This window comes from Neurospora crassa, linkage group I (assembly GCF_000182925.2).
Source record: "Neurospora crassa OR74A linkage group I, whole genome shotgun sequence".
NCBI lineage: Eukaryota > Fungi > Ascomycota > Sordariomycetes > Sordariales > Sordariaceae > Neurospora > Neurospora crassa.
Genome location: NC_026501.1, coordinates 7,135,119 through 7,155,559, shown reverse-complemented (window position 1 = coordinate 7,155,559; position 20,441 = coordinate 7,135,119). Strand labels below are relative to the sequence as shown.

The window sequence follows — 20,441 nt, the reverse complement described above, 5'->3', positions numbered from 1 at the left end:
CTTCACCTGCCCTGCCCCGCACTAAGTAAGCATCATAGCCCAGGGGCATCCCGCAATGGGAGGTCAGGGATGCTGTGCTTTACATATGAACAATACAGTACCTACCTACCTGACGAAGATGTGGACAGTTCTGGGGAAGTGATGTCATCGTCACCATCGCGACATTCCCCTCAATGACCGTCTATCTTCTCTATTCTTTATGTGATCGAGACGGGGGCTTTGAGACTGGAAGTGGTATTAATGCATATGAGCATTGCATCGTACGACGGGGCAGGTATGCGAGCTTCGAATGCAACGCCCAGTGTGCAGTATGATGTACTGACACCTCTCTTGCTCTCTAGGGTAGCGTCCACGCACCACATCATGTCAAATTACTGTCTCGACGCATATCACAAATATCTTCAAGCTATCTCGACAAGAAAACACAAACAGACGAAGAAAGGCCTTATAAGAAACCGATGAACCATGCCCGCGCCTGGCTACCTTATTCTATATATATATACTACCTTGTGGTGCAGTGTAAGAATGATCATGATGCGCCCCATTTTCCGTTTCCCATAATCCCATGCTTTCCATACCACGTGTCATTGTTGCCGTAAAAGAAGAAAGAGAATCACCACCATACATGTACACACCGCCGCCCAATGTAGTGTTCGTCAAGACCGTGTCCTTTCTGTCGCTAAACGAGTTCCCTTAGCTTTCAGATTTTGCCATGCAGTGCTTGATGATCGCAGATCGCTGGGCATATCGGTGAACATGTGTGTGGTGCTGCAAGAAAATATTGATGAAAATGAAGTGAAAAGAAAACAAATCATAAAAGGAGAGGAGGCATTGAAAGCAGGCACCCTCCAATACTGGAGAGGGCTTGCGATACAAAATGCCAAAAATTCCACCAACGCAAAACGCCACGCAAAAGGGGGGATGCTGCAGCAAAGCAAACAAGCAACGCCCGGATTGCTCACATATTGACGAGAGACGGAATAGTTATAGAACTTCGACGACGCTGATGCTCAGCAGGAACCCTATATGTCATGAGTCGGTAAATGTGGCCTCAAAGAGAAGGCTACTGCTTACACGACTTGGGATAGCTTCTGGAGAGCTGCGAGAACGCCTACAAAATCACATAAACCACATTAGCGACTGCTTCAAAAACAAAAGAAATAAAGAGAGATCTGCTTACCACTAACGCCCTGGGTTACCGTCGCCTTAGCCTCAGTGTTTCTATTGCCAAGGCTAACAGTCACCACCTCCTGTACTGTTCCATCAGTGCCCAACTGGTTGGCCCACTTGAAGACCTTCTCGTCGTCACGACCGTCGCCAACCACCATGAGGAAGTCAACCGGGGATTTGTGCTTCTCATCTGGCCCCATCCGTTGCTGCAAATCATCAAAGATCGTCTGGGCCGCGGTGCTCTTGGTCCAATCTATGGGCTCAACAAGCACGCAACCGTCCATTGGAATAGCGTGAACGCGTTGGTCCTCGCATGCGTCATTGATGTGGCTGGCCAAGTCGGAAGCTTGTGTAGCGGCCGTCTCGTAATCATCCGCAGACTTGTAGTGGAACACCAAGGAGCAGCGACGCTCCTCAATCGCCGCTCCCGGCGTACGCTCCAAGTAGTAGGTCATGATGTCCCGGAGTGAACTCTTCCAAGAGCGGATCTTGTTGGCATCGGCCATTTCGGTCCAGGTGTTGCTTCCGCAGTCCTTGAGATAGCATCCGCTTTCGGCGATCAAGCCGAGGTTGGTAACGCGGCGGAAGATACGGTCCAGCTCCTCTGGACGTCTACCAGACATAACATAGATAGTGTTGCGCTCATCGAGCAGAAGATCGTTGAGAACATCCAGGGTGCGTTGAGGGCTAACCGGAATGATTTGATTAACGGGGCCCCAGCTGACAAGGGTTCCCTCAAAGTCAATGATGAAAAGGCGGCGATTAGTGCGCTCGTATTGTTGCAACAACGTCGTCATGGAGAGGCGAGGTACTGCGGTCTGATCGCGGCTATGTTGCTCCTCGTAGACCTTATCTAGGCGGAGCATAAACTCTGAGAACCAATGCGAGCCGGTGTGAACGTTGACGGCCTCGTATAGGTTCTTCCAGCGGCGCTCCTTCTCCTCGCCTTCCATCTCGAGAGCCTTCTTGATGGCATCTGCACAAGCCCTGTAGTCCCAAGGGTTCACCGACAACTCATTTCCGTTGAACAACGAGGAAGTACCCGTGAACTCAGAAAGGATCAATGAGCCGTGCTTCTTCTCGCTGAACTTGCCATCCTGGCAGAAAAGGTATTCATGGGATGTGAGGTTCATGCCTTCACGTTGACTGGTGATCATGAGAGCATCAGCAATGCTCAATAACGCAAGGTACTGGGCGTAGTCGATGTCCTGCTTGAGGTAGACCACAGGTTGATATGCCAAGTTGGCCCACGAAGAGTTGACGCGGGTCACAATGTCAGAAACGGTAGCGTCCAACTCGCTCTTTTCGCTTGTTGAAAGGGCAACCTGAATCAGAACGACTTTGTCCCTCCACTCAGGGTTCATGTTCAAGAACATCTCGTAAGAGAGGAGCTTCTGGCGCACGCCGCGGACGTGGTCAAGCTTGTCACGGGCTACGATGAGCTTCTTGCCTGCATAGCGCTCACGCATGATGTCCAGCCAGCGCTTGACTTCACTCTCACCACGGTGACGGCTGAGGCTAACAGGGTCAATACCGATCGGGAGGTTGATGACGTCGACAAAACGGTCCTCGAGCTGAAGACCATCCGGGGTGGCCTCAACGCTCAGAATGCGGCTGCAAGTCTGGAGGAAATGTCTGGCGTACTCACGGATCTGGAATCCAATGAGGTTGGCGCCGAGCATGCCTTCAAGCAACTCCTTGCGAACAGCTAGACATCTAAAGACCTCCGAAGAAGGGAAGGCAACGTGCAGAAAGAACCCAATCTTGGCTTCGGGAATCTTCTTCCTAATCATTCCAGGGACCAAGAGGAGGTGGTAATCGTGGATCCAGACCGTGTCTCCTTTTTTCCAGTTCTTAACAATCTTGTCGGCAAACGCCTGGTTGACGTTTACGTAGTACTTCCATGAGTGATCCTCGTAGGCCTTGCTCTTTGGGTTGTCCGGAATCTGGTAGTGGAAAACGGGCCACAAGATCTGCTTGCAGAAGTGGGAATAATGACCGTCGAAGTCTTTGTCCGAACAGAAAACAGCCAGCATGTCGTGCTCAGTGGCAAGTCTGTCATCGATGTCCTGGAGCTGCTGGGTACCCCGGAGGGCGTCCGTGGGCATGCCCAAGGTGCCAATCCATGTGTACTCTCCAAGCTTGCCGTCCCTGGCAGCTGCCTCGGCGGCGTTGCGCAAGCCACCGTTACCCTGATCGGCGCTAACGATCTTCCAGTCGGCGTGTGCGAACACTCGATCATGGCTTTCACTTCTCACGAGGCTCCGTGGCTGCGTGATGCCTTGGCGACCCATTTCTCTCGCCTTCTGGTTCAGAGCACGGCTGCTGTTGATCAGGGAAGGAGGCGGGGGAGAGTTCGCACGGGACATCGGCTGGTCCGGCCGGCCGCCCCATGTCGGAGAGCTTCGATCGATTGGAGCACGGTAGCTACCATCGGGAGAGAAGGGCATTTGGGGAATTTGCACCTTCAACCCATCCTCGTTTGCCCAAGGGTCATGATGCTTGCGGTCTTCCGTCGGTGTGTGCGGAGGAGTGATGTGACTAGGCGCAGGCTGGAAGAGGCTAGGAGGAGTGTTGGGGGCGAGCTTTTTGGCCTTGCTGGCCGGCTTCTGGGAGGCTGAAGCCCCTCTTGGCCGGGCACCAGGCAGGTTGAAATGAACGGTCTTGGGAAGAAAGCTGCAAAGGTTTCCGGCAAGTCAGTAAATATATCCATGCCCTCCTTCCCATCTTTTCATTGTTCGGACCCACCCATCCGAGGGGTGTGTAGAAGGGTCGGACAAGGTAGCCTGGTGCAGAGATGCAATGCAAACGCATGGAATGTAAAAAAGAGTCCAAACTGGTGAGAACTTACAGCGAGGCAATAAACACAGTCATGGTGGGCGGCTGTTAGTGCTTTGTCGAAACTTGAAAAGACGGTATAATCTGCTAAATGGTATATAGATTTGATGGAGGTGACGGCGACCGAGATGTCTGCTATCGGTCGTCTGTTGTGCTCATCAGATATGGCAGTGAACGCGTCGCCGAGCTCGGGGGTGTCGAGGGCTGTATCAGGACTTTCAGGTCGCGTCAGATTCTATTAGGCGCAGAAACCGGGCGTTCTATGTCGAAGGCGAACAAGACGAGATAGCGGTGCAGACAATGGACGTGCGTAGGGCAGGACGAGTCAAGAATGCGGGACTCGGCAGAAGTTGAGGAGGTTGGAGATGGTCGAGCTTCCGCCTGAGGACGGGGACTCTTAGGTTAGTTAAGAGGGAAGAAGAAAGGTTGTGATTTGGTGGAATGTGAGAAAAAAAAAATGACCAAAGGACACGGGAGAAGCTAGTACATAGAGCATGACCAAGACCACGGGGTCACGGGCAGGGTAGGCAGCATACCTTAGTTTCAAAGTAGTGCTTGGGCTGGAAGGCGCGATTACTCTTGGGTCTCTCCTGCCAGGGGGATAATACCGGTGAAGGAAGTGGCAGTGGATGGATGTAATGGACTGGGTTCAAAGACGTGATTCTTGCTTGCTTTGGGAGGAAGAAGAAAGGAAACTTTTTATTTATTTATCGAGTGTCAGCCCAATTGGATGCAATTCCTTGACATCTTCTGCCCAGACACATGCAGCGGGGCAGTTGGGTGAAGCTGCCCAAAAAGGTATCGAAACAGTGGCTTGTAGACACGGCCGTCGACTGGACGAGCCGGGTAAAGAAACAGGGCGATGACGAATGTAGCGCTGAGGAACTTGAGCAGCCCGGCGTTGGAGTGGAGCCCAGCTTGAAAAGACTGCATTGACCGACACTGACGTAACAAGCAGCGAGCTAGCTAATGCACAAAGAAACTGACCTACCATCCCGCTGCTGGCCCTATCTCCGTTCCTACCTAGGTAGGTAGGTACCTTAGCATGCCCACGGTACTCACAGTGAACAGAAAGGCAAGACCGGCTCGACAGCATGGTAGTTTCCCAGCTCAGGAGCGGCACGATCACGTCAATGGGACATGTCGGTGTAATGCAAACTGGGGACATGTATAATGGAAACTGAACAAAACTCACTTACTTGGAGAAGGGCAAGAACTATTGGTTTGGTCTTGAGGGATGATAGGACCTTTTCGTCCGGGAATGGGGTCACGTTGCTGATGACAACAGCAGAGGCAGACAGAGGTCGCTTCGGGTATTGTGGGAAAGAGTCAAGGACGATAGAATGGCGCGTTTCGTGAAGATGATGACCGGGGATGTGAGGACTCCAGCAAGAATGGAAATCACGAAACACATGGAAGAGTGGAGGGGCTTCGGTGATTCTTATTTTGGGCCGCGGATCACTCGATTCGATCGAGGATGTGTTGACGGGAAGGCGGGGCCGTATGGGCCGGGGATACCAAATAGCCAGTCCGAGATGGGCTGGGCCATACAAATCCTCGAAAAGCAGAACACGGCCTCTTTTCCGGTACCTCTTCGGTACCTCAACACCTGCGGAAGAAAAAAAAAAAAAAATGGTGTGGGTCCTGTCAAGTGAAGAAGATTTTGAACATGCGGCTTTCAGTCCTCTCTACCTCTATACTAGTACGAATGGCTGGGTCACGGCCGAGCAACTTGTTTGGGTAGCAGAATTGTCTCAGGCCCTGTTTGCCTGATTGTTTTTCTTGACTAGGTCCTTCTGCCTTGTCACTTTCATCCAATATCTGCAATATGAGGCGTACGTATGCCTACGTATCTCTAGAGGTACCGAAGGTAGTGTAGTGTACCTTTGGCCCCAATCGCTCCTGCTTCTCGAATTTTTTCAACTCTGTCCTCTGCTGACCCTGTCATCGTGATGAAGACTTGAAGAGGGCCATGAAGGAAGCACGTTTTGGCAGTTGCGCCAGGGAACAGGTTGGATTTCCCCTGTGGATGACAGGGATTACGTTGGAATCGTGATGGGCGCACTGGCCGTGGAATGTGGATGAGCACCGAGGTGAGGGGCCGCAGCTTGACAAGGGTTTGGGGTCCGGAGCAAAGTGACATGGTGGTTGTCTTTTTGTCGACTTCATCTAGTCTCGACACGGACGGAAAACTTCATTCCATTCTTCCCATCCTTTGGTCTTACCATCTCCCAGAAGCTTCAATCTTACTCGTTATCCTTCTATGTGACGGTCTGACCTGACCTCAGGATGCAGAACGGACTGCAGCTCCCATTTGACATGAGCATGACGTTCCCGTGCAATTCTCCCGATTTGGTCCTTCAACTTTGGTGAGACTCGAGATTGCAAAGGCCCGGTGTCAAACGTGCTTGCTTATCTCCTTCTTCTTCTTGGAGACGGTTGTGTCCATCTTTTCTGGACCAGTAAAGTGGTAAGCAGCCAAGGCCAAGCTGGGGCTTGCTTCGTTTCACCAACACCACTCATCACTTTACAACCACCATCCTCTTTTCTGATATCCTATCACGTAATCCTGCGTCTCCCGTCATTACGCAGCTTCCAAAAGGCCACATGTTTGCGGCAGCTGATGAGCTCAAGGAAACAGCTGTTAGCAAATAGGTCTTGGCCTCACCCAAACCGCATACCGGTGTAGCAACACGTTGAACGTAAAGATGCTCGTGATTGAATTCCACAGAGTCCGCAGCCTGTGGCCGAGGGAAGGAGTAACTGAAGGAAGGAACCCATCCAAATTCTGTGCTCGCCAAACAATACTTACTGCCTTAGACGCTTTTCGAGCTGGCACTAATATGACAGTGAACGTGACGTGCTTTGACCCAAGAGCCACGTTCGTAAACGTCCATCGAGTGTGAAATATACAAGTGCCGAGATCAACGCTGCGAGAAGATTGTTTATGCAAATGCAATCATACTGGGTTAGTGCAGACCGATGGCAGACGACCGAGCCTTAGTTACAAAAGACTGGCGCGTACACAATCGAGAGACCCTGGTTTTCTGTAGGATGGAAGTATCGTTCCCCACTGACCTATCAACCTGGATCAACACCTTGAAGTTCCCAGCACCATCACCTTTCTCAGCCCATCCATGTCTGCTACCTCCCGATCGAGGAACCGAAACTCATCGATGCGGTAGGGTTGTTTGTCTGGAATATAGGGCCAGGCTTCCCACAAGGACCTTTGTACGCCTCGACTCACGATGTAGGGGGATTGAGCGCTCTTGTTTTTGGAAATGTGAGTGGTGTACACATATCCGCAAGGCTGGTATCTTGCAGCATCGACAGGTATTCTTTTATTGCGTAACCGACTGGGGATCGGGTAATCCCTGAGCCCTAAACTAGAATAGCTCTAGTGCAATCATGGGGACATGGGAATGGAGGACGACAGTTGTATGTACATTTACAAACTCAGACACACGTGGGGAGAGGATCACTGGGGACGTACTTCCTGTGTGTAGATGGACGCAAGTCTTGAGTGTGAGAAGGGAAGAAACTGAACGAAGCTACCTCTACATAACGTTGCCCCATGTAGTGTCGTTGTATCCAAGCTCTTTGCATGAACCGCGAATATCAAATTGCCTCTGAAATCCTAGAATGATGGGGTATTTCACTCGAATACTACAGCCCATCCAAGTGAGTGGAGACAAAAGACAGGAACTCGGCCCAGCAGCCGGCTGTAAGACGCCGTCGATCCGGCAGGCGGTTTGATGGAGATGGTCAGAAAGTCAGAGGCGCATTGCATGCTTCCCAATTTCCGACCTGGCAAGCGACGGTGGGATGGGTTTTTGGTGAATGCGGTGCGATGCTATCAACACCAATGACCAACGGTATAGCGGTTGTTTTGCAACCCATTCATAGTATACTAGGTAGGTGGGTACACACACAGCCCAAGGCGAAGAAAAAGTCCCGAAAAAGAGACGATTTGATCGTGTCCCGAATGGACTCCCAGACCCCTTTGGTTGACGGACTCAAAGAAAGACATCATGAAGGACTGGGCTACACGAACACGGCATTGCATTGCTCAAAATCATTTATGAAATCTCCGGGCTCCGATCACGGGGTGAGGCAGAGAGGCGAGTCGAAAGGGCGTTTGAGGTTTTTTTGCGGTGACCATAACATACATTCTACCTGTAGGTAGGTAGCTCTGCCGTCGTTGACTTTCACTTGTTGTCGTCGTTCTTGCTGCTGTTGTTATTGATTTCGCGTCCGGCCGGCAGAGTCAAACTTTTCAAAACTTACCTATCCGGCCAGATCTTCAACGCGGTACCACTAGGGTGTCCAGTAGGATCGACAGCTTTCAAAACGTGCTGCTTGGACGGACTAGACCTGATGCCCGAACTGACGATCACCTATCCAGACCTCCATACCAGACAACTAGTGTACACTACACTAGAGGTAAAGTCGGGTCGGTCTCGCTTCATTCCGTGGATCGGCAGATCTGCAAAAGAAGCTGCCTGGCGGCGCTTGCCAGACCGGCTGTAAGCTAGGTGGTTGAGGATTTCAAATCGACTTTTCATGACAATATATGTTGAGAGGTGATGAAAGGACTTTGGTCAGATGAGGCTGGCCATGGCTTCAGCGTATACAAGTGAAAGTCGCGATATGCAAAGAGGATCGAAGGGGGTTGTTTCGCGTTGTGTTTCGATCGACAGACAACCAAGAAATAAACGTCTATCAGGGGCAATTCCTATCGATGACAGCAGAAGCGGGGGAGGGGAGATTTGGGCTTTTCTGTACCGGTCGGTGTATCCACTGACCAAGCCACCCATAGAAGGCGCAGCTGTCTAGGTACCTCTGTGTAGTTGACTTGTAGTGTGAAAAGGGAACTCCTGTTAAAAACGTCGCCCAAAAGCCCAGAACAATGCCCAGAGTTTCAGTTGCATGGAATCCATGGCTTGCCGTTTCAAGTGGGTGTGACACGAATGAATGAGGCAAGGCGTGTCCCGATATCTCCCGAGATACCACTGTATTTCGAAGGTTGCGGTTGGCTGTTGACGAAGGCTGGGGAACAAGGTTTTTAACCAGAAATTGGAAAAGGTTGGTTTTCTTTCTGGAGCACAAGGGCTTGTTGAAGATGGAAGCTTCCAATTCTTCCATCTCAACGTCGTATTGGTTGTTATTTCCACCATTCACTTGCCGCTCTGGAGGAAATAGCTCACTAAGTTTGCTAATCAAAGATGTCATCGCGAAAAGCATGAGGCATAACCGAATGCTTCTTTATTGGTGTGACGGACAAACTCAATCACAAAGAAATCGTGAGGCATTTGTGAACAACAAGAGAAAGTGACAAGAAAAGAAGAAACAGATGAAAATTGAAATCAATGACTGTTGGACTTGCCGTTTTCTAGCGTACATACGTTTTCCAGACTTGGGAAACATACCTTGAAAAGCGGGGGCGACGACGTTGGACCCGACGCGGCACGGCGGGGCGGGGAAGTGGAAGGCTGCCTCCTGCTCCCTCTTGCCTGCTACAGACCGGGACCCATAGGACCAGTGGCAGCTCCCGTCCGGGCCTTCGAAGGATGCTTCAGAAAAAAGAAAAAAAAAGGCTTGCAGTGTGCGTGGTTCTTGCTACCTCTGGTCTGTTGCTTCGGGAAAGTGAATCATATGCCGTCTTCGAAAGTTACATATTCGTAACTCTGAACATCAACGGCTGGTTCACTAGCTCCAAACGTCATGATTAAACAACGTCTCTCTAGGTTGCCATGAATGCATATCACTATCCTTGTCTATATCGTGGCACCTATGTAACGCCCTGCATGATGCGCGCAATGAGAACCATTCCATCAAATGCTCGCATCTATCAAACCTCAAATGGATACCCCCGGACATCGCTTAACATGACCACGTCTCTGTCTATCTATGGTGCTTTCCATTTTCCAAATCTTTCGAGCGTCTTGTTGGTCTTGGTGTGTGGTCGCGCGGTTTGGTAACATTGAACTGGCGGCGGGAGATTTTACCGATTTGCCAGGCCCATTCCATCGCCTCTTTCGCTCTTGCCCAGCGATTCGGAAAGTTTGGCAGAGGCGCAGTCGGTAAGCACTTAACAGCCACACAACATCACCACCCTGCGAGTCGAGGTGATGTGTGCAGCCGTGTTGCGTATTGACTCAGCAAGGCCTCTTTGGTGAGCCGATACTAGTAGCTAGGCTGACGTCAAGGAAACTTGGCTCGCGAAGATTGCCGTGAAAGTTGTTTCTGGCAGATACCTGGGCATGTAGTATCCCAAGCCGGCTCGTTCGTGCGAACGGCAAACTGCTGCAAACACCACGGAAGCAGGCCAGAAGTCATATCACCCCGCTGAGGCCTCCGCGAGTGAAGTAGAGCGGGGGCTCTCGGGTTCCGACTGCTGGCTGTAGGAGAGTAAGGTTCGTTCTTGCCCTCTTCTTTAGTTTCTCCATGTCCTCACGGCCTTATCCTTTCCGCCTGATCCTACCATCTTGCCATCCGGCGACCAGTCCACAGCGTATACCTGGAAGCGAGTTAGAATTTTCCAGCAGTGGGAACACCGATGTCGCCGTGATTTGGTTCACATACCTCGTCTTCGTGTCCGGGAAGGTCCATGGCGAGAGTGCCAGTGCGCACATTCCATGCCTTGAGGGTAGTATCTTTGCTAGCCGTAATCAGAAGCCTGCTATCGGCGGACCAGGAGCATTGGTAGACCTGAAGTATCAACGCGTTAGAACTTTCCCCTCGTGGTAAGAGATGAATGTGGGTAAGGAACTCACGGGTGCAACATGACCCCTCAAGCTCTTGAGGAACTTGCCATCCCTGGCATTCCAGAGCTTCACGCTGTTATCCCAACCAACCGAGGCGATCAAAGTGCCATCGGGAGAGAATTGGACCTGGTTCACCTTGTTCTGGTGTCCCAAAAGTCTAGCAACGGGCTTGGTACCGTTGTTGGTGGGGTCCCACAGGTACATGGTAAAGTCGTCACTGGCAGATACGATGCGCTCAGCAACCTTGCCATTGATCTTGGCCGCTCTCTCGAAACGCTCCTTGGCCTTCTCCCTCCTGCCCTCCTCGGTGGAAGGGACGTCCTTGGTGTGGTCAAAGTAGGCGGTCCTCAGGGCGTGGTCGCTGGACAAACCAATATGGTTGATCCAGTGGGCGTGAGATGTCAAGCTGTGTACCAAGGTGCCCTTGACGGCGTCGAATACCCGGACAACCTTATCGTGCGAACCCGTGTAGATGAGGTCGGTTCCACCCCATCGCACGCAGGCGACGGAGCTCCTGTGACCGCTCAGGACGTGCTCGGTACGGCCTGTGTTGACAACCCAAATCCTACAGGTACCATCCTTGCTAGCACTGGCAATCCTAGGGGTGCCGTCTCTCCACAAGTGGTACGGCTGCCACGCCGTCATCAACACCCATTTGGCGTGGCCCTTGAAAGGCTGACCAACGGGCTTGCCGGCCTCGGGATCCCATATCCTCACTGTGCCATCCATGCTGCAGGTCGCTAGTTGCTCTCCATCGGGTCTCCAGCTGACGCCGAGGACCCAGCCGGTGTGCCCTTTCAATGTGTGCTTCGGGGTACCTGTATTTGTATCCCAAATACGAGCTGTGTTGTCGCCGCTGCCGGTAGCAAGGCGTCCGGATGAAATAGGCGAGAACTGGGCTGCGAGGATGGGTTGGCCGTGACCGGGAATGCGATGGGCAAGGCGCGAAACTGCTTGTACCCTGAAAACAGCCTGGGGCTCGGCACTAAGAGTAATTGTGGTTCTATGCGGAGGTTAGCGAAGCAGTTACGTGCTGGGCTTCCTGTGTCCGGGTCTTGCATACTCGAAGGGGTTCTCGACACCATGCTGCTTGAGAAGGCCGAGGAGGTCGGAAGGGTACTGGTCGACAATGATATCCTTGCCGGGAATATGGATGCGGAATCGGTATGGGGTGAACTCTTCGCGGTCCCTCTCGAGCAGGGTGTTGAGCAAGACGGAGATGTTCTTTTCGGTGGCATCGGCAAAGTTGATTTCGATGACATCGGTCATCTGGTTGCCATCGCTGTCGACGAAGTTGGCCTTGAAGGAGCCGAGCTCAGGCGCCAGTATCGGGGCGACATCGAGCTGTGTTGTGGTGCGCTCAATCTCCTCTCTCTTTTGGCGCTTCGACGGGGGTGGTAGTACTGTCGCCATCTTGGATTATGTTGTGCCAGAAGTTGTCGCTGAAAGTGTGTTGCGATACTCGCCCGACTTCCAGGAAGTGTTGATGGATTGGGGGCCTTCTGGGTTTGCACTGGACTTGCTGCCCCTGCAAAGGCTGGACCCAGCAGAATGCGGACAGTCCAAAATTTTGGCGGTGATGGCGTGCAAAACTGGCTTGGCATGTCCAGTTCCAATGGAGCTCTGACCCACACTTGCTTTCCCCATGTCTCCACAGGGGCATCACGAAGCTGGGCCAGGGCTGTTTACGATTTAGCGCTGTTAGTGCGTCTGCATCCAAACCTTCCACTTGAACCATCGGGCATCATCCCATGTCATCATCATCCCATCTCCAAACATTCCAACACTCCGAGTCAACTCCCACTTGTCGTCACCACTGCTTCCCAACAGCTGTTATACTGTATACCCTACGTGATCTCCCATCTATGTATGAACCCAGCATGAGCATCGCCCGGCTGTTCTTGACTCCTCCGGAGGGGATTCATGTTCCGACATGACGCCTTTTTGTTTCTCTATACTACTACACAAGGCACAAAAATTCATTTCTCTCCCTTTGTCTAGGTGACCCAGACCCTCAAATATCGCCCACGTCCAGAGGAATCGCTATACCCTGGATTCCCTTCACCAGGATACTCGTCAACTATCTCTACTTATTGACCAAACTTCTCATTCCCCTCGCTTCTCATTGACCGGCAGTCCCGATATTCCAGGCTGCCCGGGTTTTCGCTTTCCCAATGCCACTTGCAAAGTATTGCGGCTGCTGCTGGTCCCAAGTCGGGTACGGTCACGGCTGGCACTGGCTCTGGTACTAGCTTTGATACTGCATCTGATGCGGCCTCTGCTACGACAATTACTGATATGGCTGTTGGCAAAAGCCTAAACCTCCTTAGTCAAGACAAACTACTCCTTCGGTCTGGGCCTCAACCATAACCGTTCATCTGTCATCCGAACCTAGGTAGCCTACACACTCCGACCTCCCATCCTAAATTCTGTCTTCACCCTTACCCAACAGAGCTAGCCAACCTTGGATTTGGCAAGTAAAACGCTGCCACGGCGATAATGAGGTAGGCAGATGCCAAAAGTGCTCCCTCGAGGTAGTTACTCCTCCCATCTCTAACGAGAAAATTCACAATGAAGGTGCTAACGAACATGCAGACAGTCTCGAAGAGGGTAAAGTAGAGAGACATGTCTCGATCCATGATCCAGCCCAAGATAACCACTACCGGCGTCACAAACAGCGCAATCTGGATACTGCTGCCCAGTGCCACGCCCAGTGCCAAGTCCATCTTGTTCTTGAGTGCCACGCTCACAGATGTGATGTGTTCAGCTGCATTGCCTACAATGGGGATGAGCACTAGACCGATGAAGGCTTCAGAGATGCCTGTAGTTGCATTGGCATCCCGGGCGACGATTGCATCGATGGAGTCCACCATGAACTCGGCACAAACGGCGACCAAGCCGGTCGAGGCCAGAAGAAGGATTACGGCGGCTTTCTGTGGCATGGCTTCGACCTCTGTTGTCTCTTGGGCCGCTGGCTTTTCCTCACTGTTGCGAGGCGAGGCCGGTGTGCTGTCAACCACAATGGGGACTACTACCGGCAATTGGCCGGGTGCCTGTCGATTGCTCGCAGCCCTCTGTGTTCGAGTCGGCATAGACTGGACACGCCGCAGTGGCTGTCCTTGTGCATTATGCTCCGGTTGCTCTGCTTCGTTGGGGTTCTCCAGCATGGAGGCAACAGCAGTTGAGATCGGCCGGAGCGATCTGAGTAGAAACGGCGCAGCACGAGAGGCCGTGTCCCACTGTGCCTCTAGGTCACTGGCCAGACCAAGACCAGCATGATGTTCGTTGGTCCCAGAATTTTGGTCTCGGCCTTGCGACGGCTCAACGTCTTTTGTTTCACCCTGCTGGCCTGGGCCTCTTGCATCATCGGCAGCGAACGTGTCAGTATCAGGCTGGCCAGCAGGGATGAGTTCCTGCGTCTGGTGTAGCGTGTCATCTGTGACAGCTTCCGTCCTTTCGGCGGCGTCGTGCTCTGTTGTGGTTGCACCCCTGCTGTTCTCCTGTCTTCCAGCTGTGCCACCATCTTCGTTCGACATGGCTTGGGGCGCTTGTAATGCGTTCTCATCAGGAGTCCTAGGTGGAGATGAAGACGAGTTACGTCTAGAGCTGAAGTAATGAGCTGCGGGGCCGGGTGCCGCTGCTTGTTCGATCAAGTGTCTTGGCGTTGGTGCGTACAAATAGGAGTGCGACTGTAGCTGGAAGATGAGGTAAAGGAGGTAGATAACGAGCAGGATGACACTGGTTCCCCGGCTGAGCGGCAGAACCTTGATATCCGCCTCCTGCTCGTTTTTAAACGTGGCGTGGAACGCGGTTGGGAGCATCAAGCTCAGCACACTCAGCGTGAGCAAACAAGCGCTCATCTGGGTTACGGTGCTGTTGTAGATCTGCTCGCGGAATCGCAAACCGCCCCAAATGAAGCACATTCCCAGGATTAACAGGAGATCAACCAAAATTGATCCAACGAGAGAGGCCTGGACGATCCGGATTTCATTCTTCACGAGCGCAATGCTGTTGTTTGCGCACCCTTCGTCAGCTTTAAGCCCTTTCTGATCGGCTCAGTACCTCGAAAGACGTTGTGAAAGAGCCTGTGGGGGATCAAAGTTCACTCACATGAAAATGATTAGCTCGACAGCGTTTCCAAAGGTGACGTTCATCAAGGCAGCAACCGTGTCACCGCAACGACCGGCTACGCTTTCCGTTGCGTGGCTGAGGAGCCCGGCCAGAGGAATAATTGCCACAGCGTTCATGCCGAATACCACGCCAGCCGGCATGGACGTGAAGTCTGCGGTGACAACCTCAAGGGAATCAGCAATCTACCTGTAGGGATCTCACGCAAGCAGCACATGACGGCCACGAACTGCTACAAGTGTAGCTCATTCTGAAGGGTTAGGCGAGGTACCTCCTTGGAGCCTAGCCCTGAGAAGAGCCACTGGTGTACGGCGTTCTAGCCTTGGAGATAGCCTAGACCGCCCAGTGCCCTATAACGAGGAGGATGTAAAGTGGATACCGGTGAACTTACGGACGGCAAATGCTACTGGTACAAAGACCAGTCCTATGTTCAAGAAGCGCGAGAAAAGAATTCCGTTGGCGCAGGTGTAGAAGCGCGCCAGTGCCGAGGGCTTCTTTGCTTGTAGCTCTTCAGATATCACTGCACCGTGGCGGCCAGTCTCGGCTGTCGAAATCGTGCCATGGCGGCTGTGACTTGCTCTGAAAATCGGCGCAGCATCAGACCTAGTGCGCACCAGAGGCGTTGGGCCATGAGCTTTTGCCCTAGCCCAGGTCCGGATTCTGTCTGTAACCCACACAGATGTTAGTGAATGGCCTTTTCGAAATTATATGCCGGTGGAAGGCGGACGTGAGGAGCTCAGGGAAACTCACGCATGACTGAACGGTTGTAGCACGCGGTTGTTGATTAGATTTCCGCTCACTTTACTTTGAAAGCGCGGGAGAAAAAAGGGGGCGGGATGAACGAGTGTTAGGACCAGATACCAAAAACTGACGACTGACTAAATCCAAGCAGACTGGAACATCTGGAGTTAGGAGCTGAAGTTCTTTTCTATATACATAAGGTAACCTAGAGGTTAAAAAAAATGGTTTGCGCAAGAGAGATACTCTGATGGCATGTTTTCTGCCATGGCAGCATCATCACACGGCATTAGATTGCATCTGACTTGGAGCAGTTCACGACATCAAGTGAACCTCCAGTGTCACGCTTATGCACGATCAACTGCATCTAAGGGACAAAGATTGCATCGGTAGCCGGTTGGTGCCTCCAGATCTCTTCTGCAAGTCCTTCATTCTAACATCAAAAACCCATCTGTGACGACAAGCCACATCATCGAATGGAAAGGATCAGAAATCGGGGAACTGTCACTAGCAGACCATGCGGTGATCTTGAGTACATAAAGGCAAACAACAACAAGTGAATGTATGTCGTGTACACAATACGTTGTTAAGGAGTGTTGTTAGGCACCACACGGAGTCCGCGATCTAGTCGTCACCTATCCAGTCTATGATATAGGTACGCTTCGTCGATGGCACATATATGTAGGTCTATATTAGGAAGTCAAATCAAACTAATTAGCAAGGAAGGTAGTTTCCTTGTGAGTCACTCAACCGTTGTTTTGAAACAACCTTAATGCTTGAATCCGTAGAGGTACCTGACAAGTCGAGCCTATCTGTTTCATCTGATCTACATCCAGGACTATCCTAGCACATCTCCACTTTCAAGTAGAGATCTGAGATTTGCAAGTACACCATAGAGCAGGGATAGACAACCTCTGCATCACTCATGTCCTTACTCGATCGACCTATCAAACTCATCAATAACACTAACCGGCTTCACGAACCTGCCCAACGGTTCGTACTTTAGATGGTCAAAGCCAAACGCTTTGGGACCACCAAGATCGATGCCTCTCTGTGACCCCGTCCACTTGTCTGAAGCGGCGATTCCGATAACAATGACCAGCAAGCCATACCGATATTCCGGAGTGCCCACGGCCTCACCGCTTTGAGCATCGATGACCGAGATCAGATCCGGCACAATCGCCAGTACATCCTCCTGCTTCTCCAACTCCTTGTTCTCGTCGTTAGAACCATCCTCCGCGGGTATACGGATGGCAGCAATGTTCTCGTTCTTGAACGGGATCTTGATCCTCTTGCCAATGAAATCCTCCTTCTCCTCCCCATCAACACCTTGACCTCCACGTCGACCCCCTGTTCTTCTCCCATGATTTGTTGTCGTAGTATCATCCGTCATATCCGTCCCCTCAATAATACACTCCCCATAAACATGTCCCATCCTCAGCGTCCTCCTAACACCCACAATCTTTCCCTTGAACAACATCTTTGCCGCCGCCCCCTTCTGCCCCCCACCACACTCCTCCACAATCGTCTCTGCCACCTCGTCCAACCGGTTCATCGCCCTCGCCCTCGCCACCGCCCTCCCCAGCCTCCACGCCTGCGACACCGTATTCTCCACCACCCACCTCTTCATCTCCGCGCCCGTAACCGGCGGGTCGGCCGCGCCCACCTGGCTGCCCATCTGGCTTAGCGCCGCGCGAATGATGTTCTCGACGGCGGCATCCGACGCCGCTTTGGGCATCACCAGCACGTTTCCATTCCCGTCCGCGACGGCGATGGGGCTCCAGATGGGCGACCGCTCGTTAAAGACTACTGGTGTCGTCTGCCACTTGGTCGGGTACGCGCGCCCCATCCAGTCGCCGTCGACGCAGGGGATGTCCATGTTGGAGCTGGCGCCGAGCGTCATACCTTGGAGGCCGTTGCCGCCGCCGATTTCGAGGGCGATCATGTGCGTTGCTTTGTAATTTTGATTTTGATCGGAGGAGGAGGAGGACAAGGCTTTGTAAAGCTCCGTCTGTGCTTGCATCATCTCGTCGCCTTGCAGCTTCTCGATGCTCACCGTTGGCGAGCCGGCGCCGCAGCCGCAGCCGACGGCGGCCGAGTCAGGCACGTCCGCAGGGGAGACGACCCGTACCGAGGCGCCGGAGCGGAGGAGCTGCCGGAGGAGAATCATGGAGGCGTAGGGAGAGCCGCCGCCGCCGGTGCCGAGGATGTAGCAGCCGGTGGAGATGAAGGTGAGGTCTGTTTCGGAGATGTGCCAGATGCGGTTGAGGACGTTGGGGGTGTAGGTGAGGACATTGACTTGTGATGATGTTGCTGCTTTTGGCTTGGTGTCTGTGACTGTTTGTGGCTCAAAGAGGTCTTTGCCCACGGCCTCTTCCTCTGATGAGGCTTTCCCATTGTCATCGCTTGACGTGTATGACCGCGTGAAGTCAAAGTCGCCGGCTGCGCGGACGACGAAACGAGTTTTGTTCTCAACGTACTAGCAGGTGAGAGTATGTGTCTTGTTAGTCGCTCGCATGAACTTGCATCACTGATGCAAGGGAAGTTCTTACCTGCAAAGGCAGCATCTCAACCTCAACAACCTCGACAGATTCCGGAGAAGCACCAGCCGCAATGGTTCTCTCGACCGCATCCTTCTTGATCTCCTCCAAGAACTGCTTCTCCGTCTTGGCCTCTGTAGACTTGATTGTGTCCACAACAGCACTGACACGAGCGATGGCAGCTCCTATCGCATTCGCAACCTCGGACCATCGGGGCTTGAGCACCTTGCTTGCACCCTGGAGTTCATCTGGGGCAATGACTGCACCACCGCCGACAAGAATAGCTGGCAGGTCCTCTGGTGACGTCTTCATGTTATCGATGATCTTTTCGATCTTGCTCTTGACGATGGCCTTGAACTGCTGGGTTTCTTCTTCGGTCAGTGCGGCTTTGACAAGACTGGCGTCGCCTATGCTGGTGATTTCCGGGTTGGTGAGCACAGTACAGTCAGTTGTGGTAAGCGTGCTTCCACCAAAGAGCAGGGCTTCCTTGTTGATCCTATAGCCCACACTGTCTGGCCCAATGGTGATGCCGTTTTTGCCCTTTCGGACAATGGAACCGCCACCGAGACCGATGCTTTTGATGTCAGGGCATGAGAAGTTCTATACACCCCCAGTAATGTCCACACATGGATTGGATCAGTCAGCCGCCAACAATTGGAACAGGGAGCAGTTCACAGAGACCATTGTGGGCAAAATAACATACCATTCTTACTCCCGCCAACTCGCTATAAGCAGCCTGCTGTCTCGGAAACCCATTAGGCAAAAGTAACCCCACATCAGTCGTAGTCCCACCAACATCCACCACCATCATCGCCTTTCCCTGTTCCTGTCCCTCCTTCTTCCCATCCTTCTCCTGACCCTGCACGAGGAACGCGGCACCCCTCATGCTATTCGTCGGCCCGCTCGAGAACGTCTTGATGGGCAACTCCGCCGCCTTTTCTCCTTTCAAGATCGTCCCATCATTTTGCGTGATAAACACTGGCACACCCTTGAGTCCCAACCGACCCACCGCCTGCCGAAACTCCCTAATCGTCCGTCTTGCAAACCTCAGTATACTCGCATTCAAAACCGCCGCATTCTCTCGTTCCAAGAACCCCAAGTTCGCCACCTCCTTGGAGCACACCACATCCACTTCTTCCTGCCCGCCCAGCTCGCGCCTGACAATCTCCGCCGCCCTCTCTTCTTGTCTGTAGACGGTATCAATAGGACTGAACACACCGTTAATCACTACCGCTTTGATCCCGCCGCGCTTGCGAATTTCTTTGCATTGCTCCACGATCTCGGACTCGTCAATATCGCTGATCAACGACCCGTCTACCTCCAATCCGCCCTTCACGCGCGCGTGATACCCCAGCATTAAGGAGCGCATGTCATCGGGCCAGTCGACGCAGGGCGGAACGTGCTTGGAAAAGGGACCGGAAAGACGGAGGACGGCTACCCGCGAAAGGCGGGAGGGATCCCGCTCGATGACGGCGTTGACGAAGTGCGTGGTGCCGATGGTGACGCTGGCAATGGCGTCCTCCGGACGGATGTCGGCGGCGTGGGTAGCCTGAAGTTGAGTGAACATGGAGGTGATGGCGGTCATGATGCCTTCACTGGGGTTGGGCGTTGTGGCGGTCTTGACGTGGGCTAGGATGCCTTTGGATGGAGAGGATGAAGCGAGGGATGGGTCGAGGATGACGCCGTCGGTGTTGGTGCCGCCGACGTCAACGCCGATGCGGAGGCGACGGGGTGAGGGTTGGGGTGCCATGTTGCAAAGGTGTATTTGCCGTCGGTCCGAGAGTACCTAGCTACCCTATGTATATTACCAAGGTGAGATGAAAGGCTCGTTGACTGTGAAGATTGGAGTCAATGGAATTAATTGGGCGCTAGAGAGCTTGGGGTCAGCGGGTGTAATTGAGACAGCGTCCGTTTATCGTCAAAGCAAGGCGTTTTGCAAATGATTGAGCAGTCCATGAATGGCCATATTCAGGGAAAATACCATGGCCCCATCAAGGAGACAGACATGGCGGTTATGACGCATATTGGCCGGCCGGAGGTGTCTTCAAGGTGGGGAGAATGGAGACGTTTGTGAACATCTTCGGCGGTTCGCCCCACATAAACCGAGCTGACAGGGGTGTTTGATCCCTAAAAGAGGAGTGGGAAGTGGAGATGCGTGATTATCTGATCATCAGATAAAGGACGGCCACCTTCCATCTTTATCGGCCTGTCCCTCTTTCATTCGTTCATATTACCCTTCTCGTTTTCTTGTTCTTTTCTT

At 52.6% G+C, this 20,441-nt stretch overlaps 5 protein-coding genes across 5 annotated transcripts; all 5 read right to left on the bottom strand.

Moving 5' to 3' along the window:
• Positions 1-411: 411 nt before the first annotated feature.
• On the bottom strand, positions 412-4,394 carry NCU00793 (trehalose phosphate synthase). The gene is made up of 4 exons (XM_959856.3): positions 4,022-4,394; positions 1,181-3,846; positions 1,075-1,111; positions 412-1,022 (listed from the first exon to the last, which is right to left on the bottom strand). Exons 1-4 carry the CDS (start codon positions 4,042-4,044, stop codon positions 959-961), a joined length of 2,790 nt encoding a protein of 929 aa, XP_964949.2. The 5' UTR covers positions 4,045-4,394; the 3' UTR covers positions 412-958.
• A 331-nt stretch (positions 4,395-4,725) lies between these two features.
• NCU10894 (hypothetical protein) lies at positions 4,726-6,151 on the bottom strand (the record flags this gene model as incomplete). The annotated part of the gene is made up of 4 exons (XM_001728420.1): positions 4,726-4,950; positions 5,000-5,031; positions 5,204-5,617; positions 5,893-6,151. 4 exons carry the CDS (start codon positions 6,149-6,151, stop codon positions 4,726-4,728), a joined length of 930 nt encoding a protein of 309 aa, XP_001728472.1.
• Positions 6,152-9,741: 3,590 nt separating this feature from the next.
• On the bottom strand, positions 9,742-12,339 carry NCU00794 (ribosome biogenesis protein Rsa4). Its single transcript, XM_959857.2, has 4 exons — positions 11,839-12,339; positions 10,785-11,778; positions 10,594-10,719; positions 9,742-10,528 (listed from the first exon to the last, which is right to left on the bottom strand). Exons 1-4 carry the CDS (start codon positions 12,186-12,188, stop codon positions 10,445-10,447), a joined length of 1,554 nt encoding a protein of 517 aa, XP_964950.1. The 5' UTR covers positions 12,189-12,339; the 3' UTR covers positions 9,742-10,444.
• Positions 12,340-13,026: 687 nt separating this feature from the next.
• NCU00795 (membrane bound cation transporter) lies at positions 13,027-15,046 on the bottom strand (the record flags this gene model as incomplete). Its single annotated transcript, XM_959858.3, has 2 exons — positions 13,027-14,783; positions 14,886-15,046. 2 exons carry the CDS (start codon positions 15,044-15,046, stop codon positions 13,217-13,219), a joined length of 1,728 nt encoding a protein of 575 aa, XP_964951.2. The 3' UTR covers positions 13,027-13,216.
• Positions 15,047-16,396: 1,350 nt separating this feature from the next.
• On the bottom strand, positions 16,397-20,215 carry NCU00796 (hydantoinase). The gene is made up of 3 exons (XM_959859.3): positions 18,885-20,215; positions 18,194-18,781; positions 16,397-18,120 (listed from the first exon to the last, which is right to left on the bottom strand). The coding sequence occupies exons 1-3, from the start codon at positions 19,929-19,931 to the stop codon at positions 16,573-16,575; spliced, it is 3,183 nt and encodes a 1,060-aa protein (XP_964952.3). The 5' UTR covers positions 19,932-20,215; the 3' UTR covers positions 16,397-16,572.
• Positions 20,216-20,441: the final 226 nt, after the last annotated feature.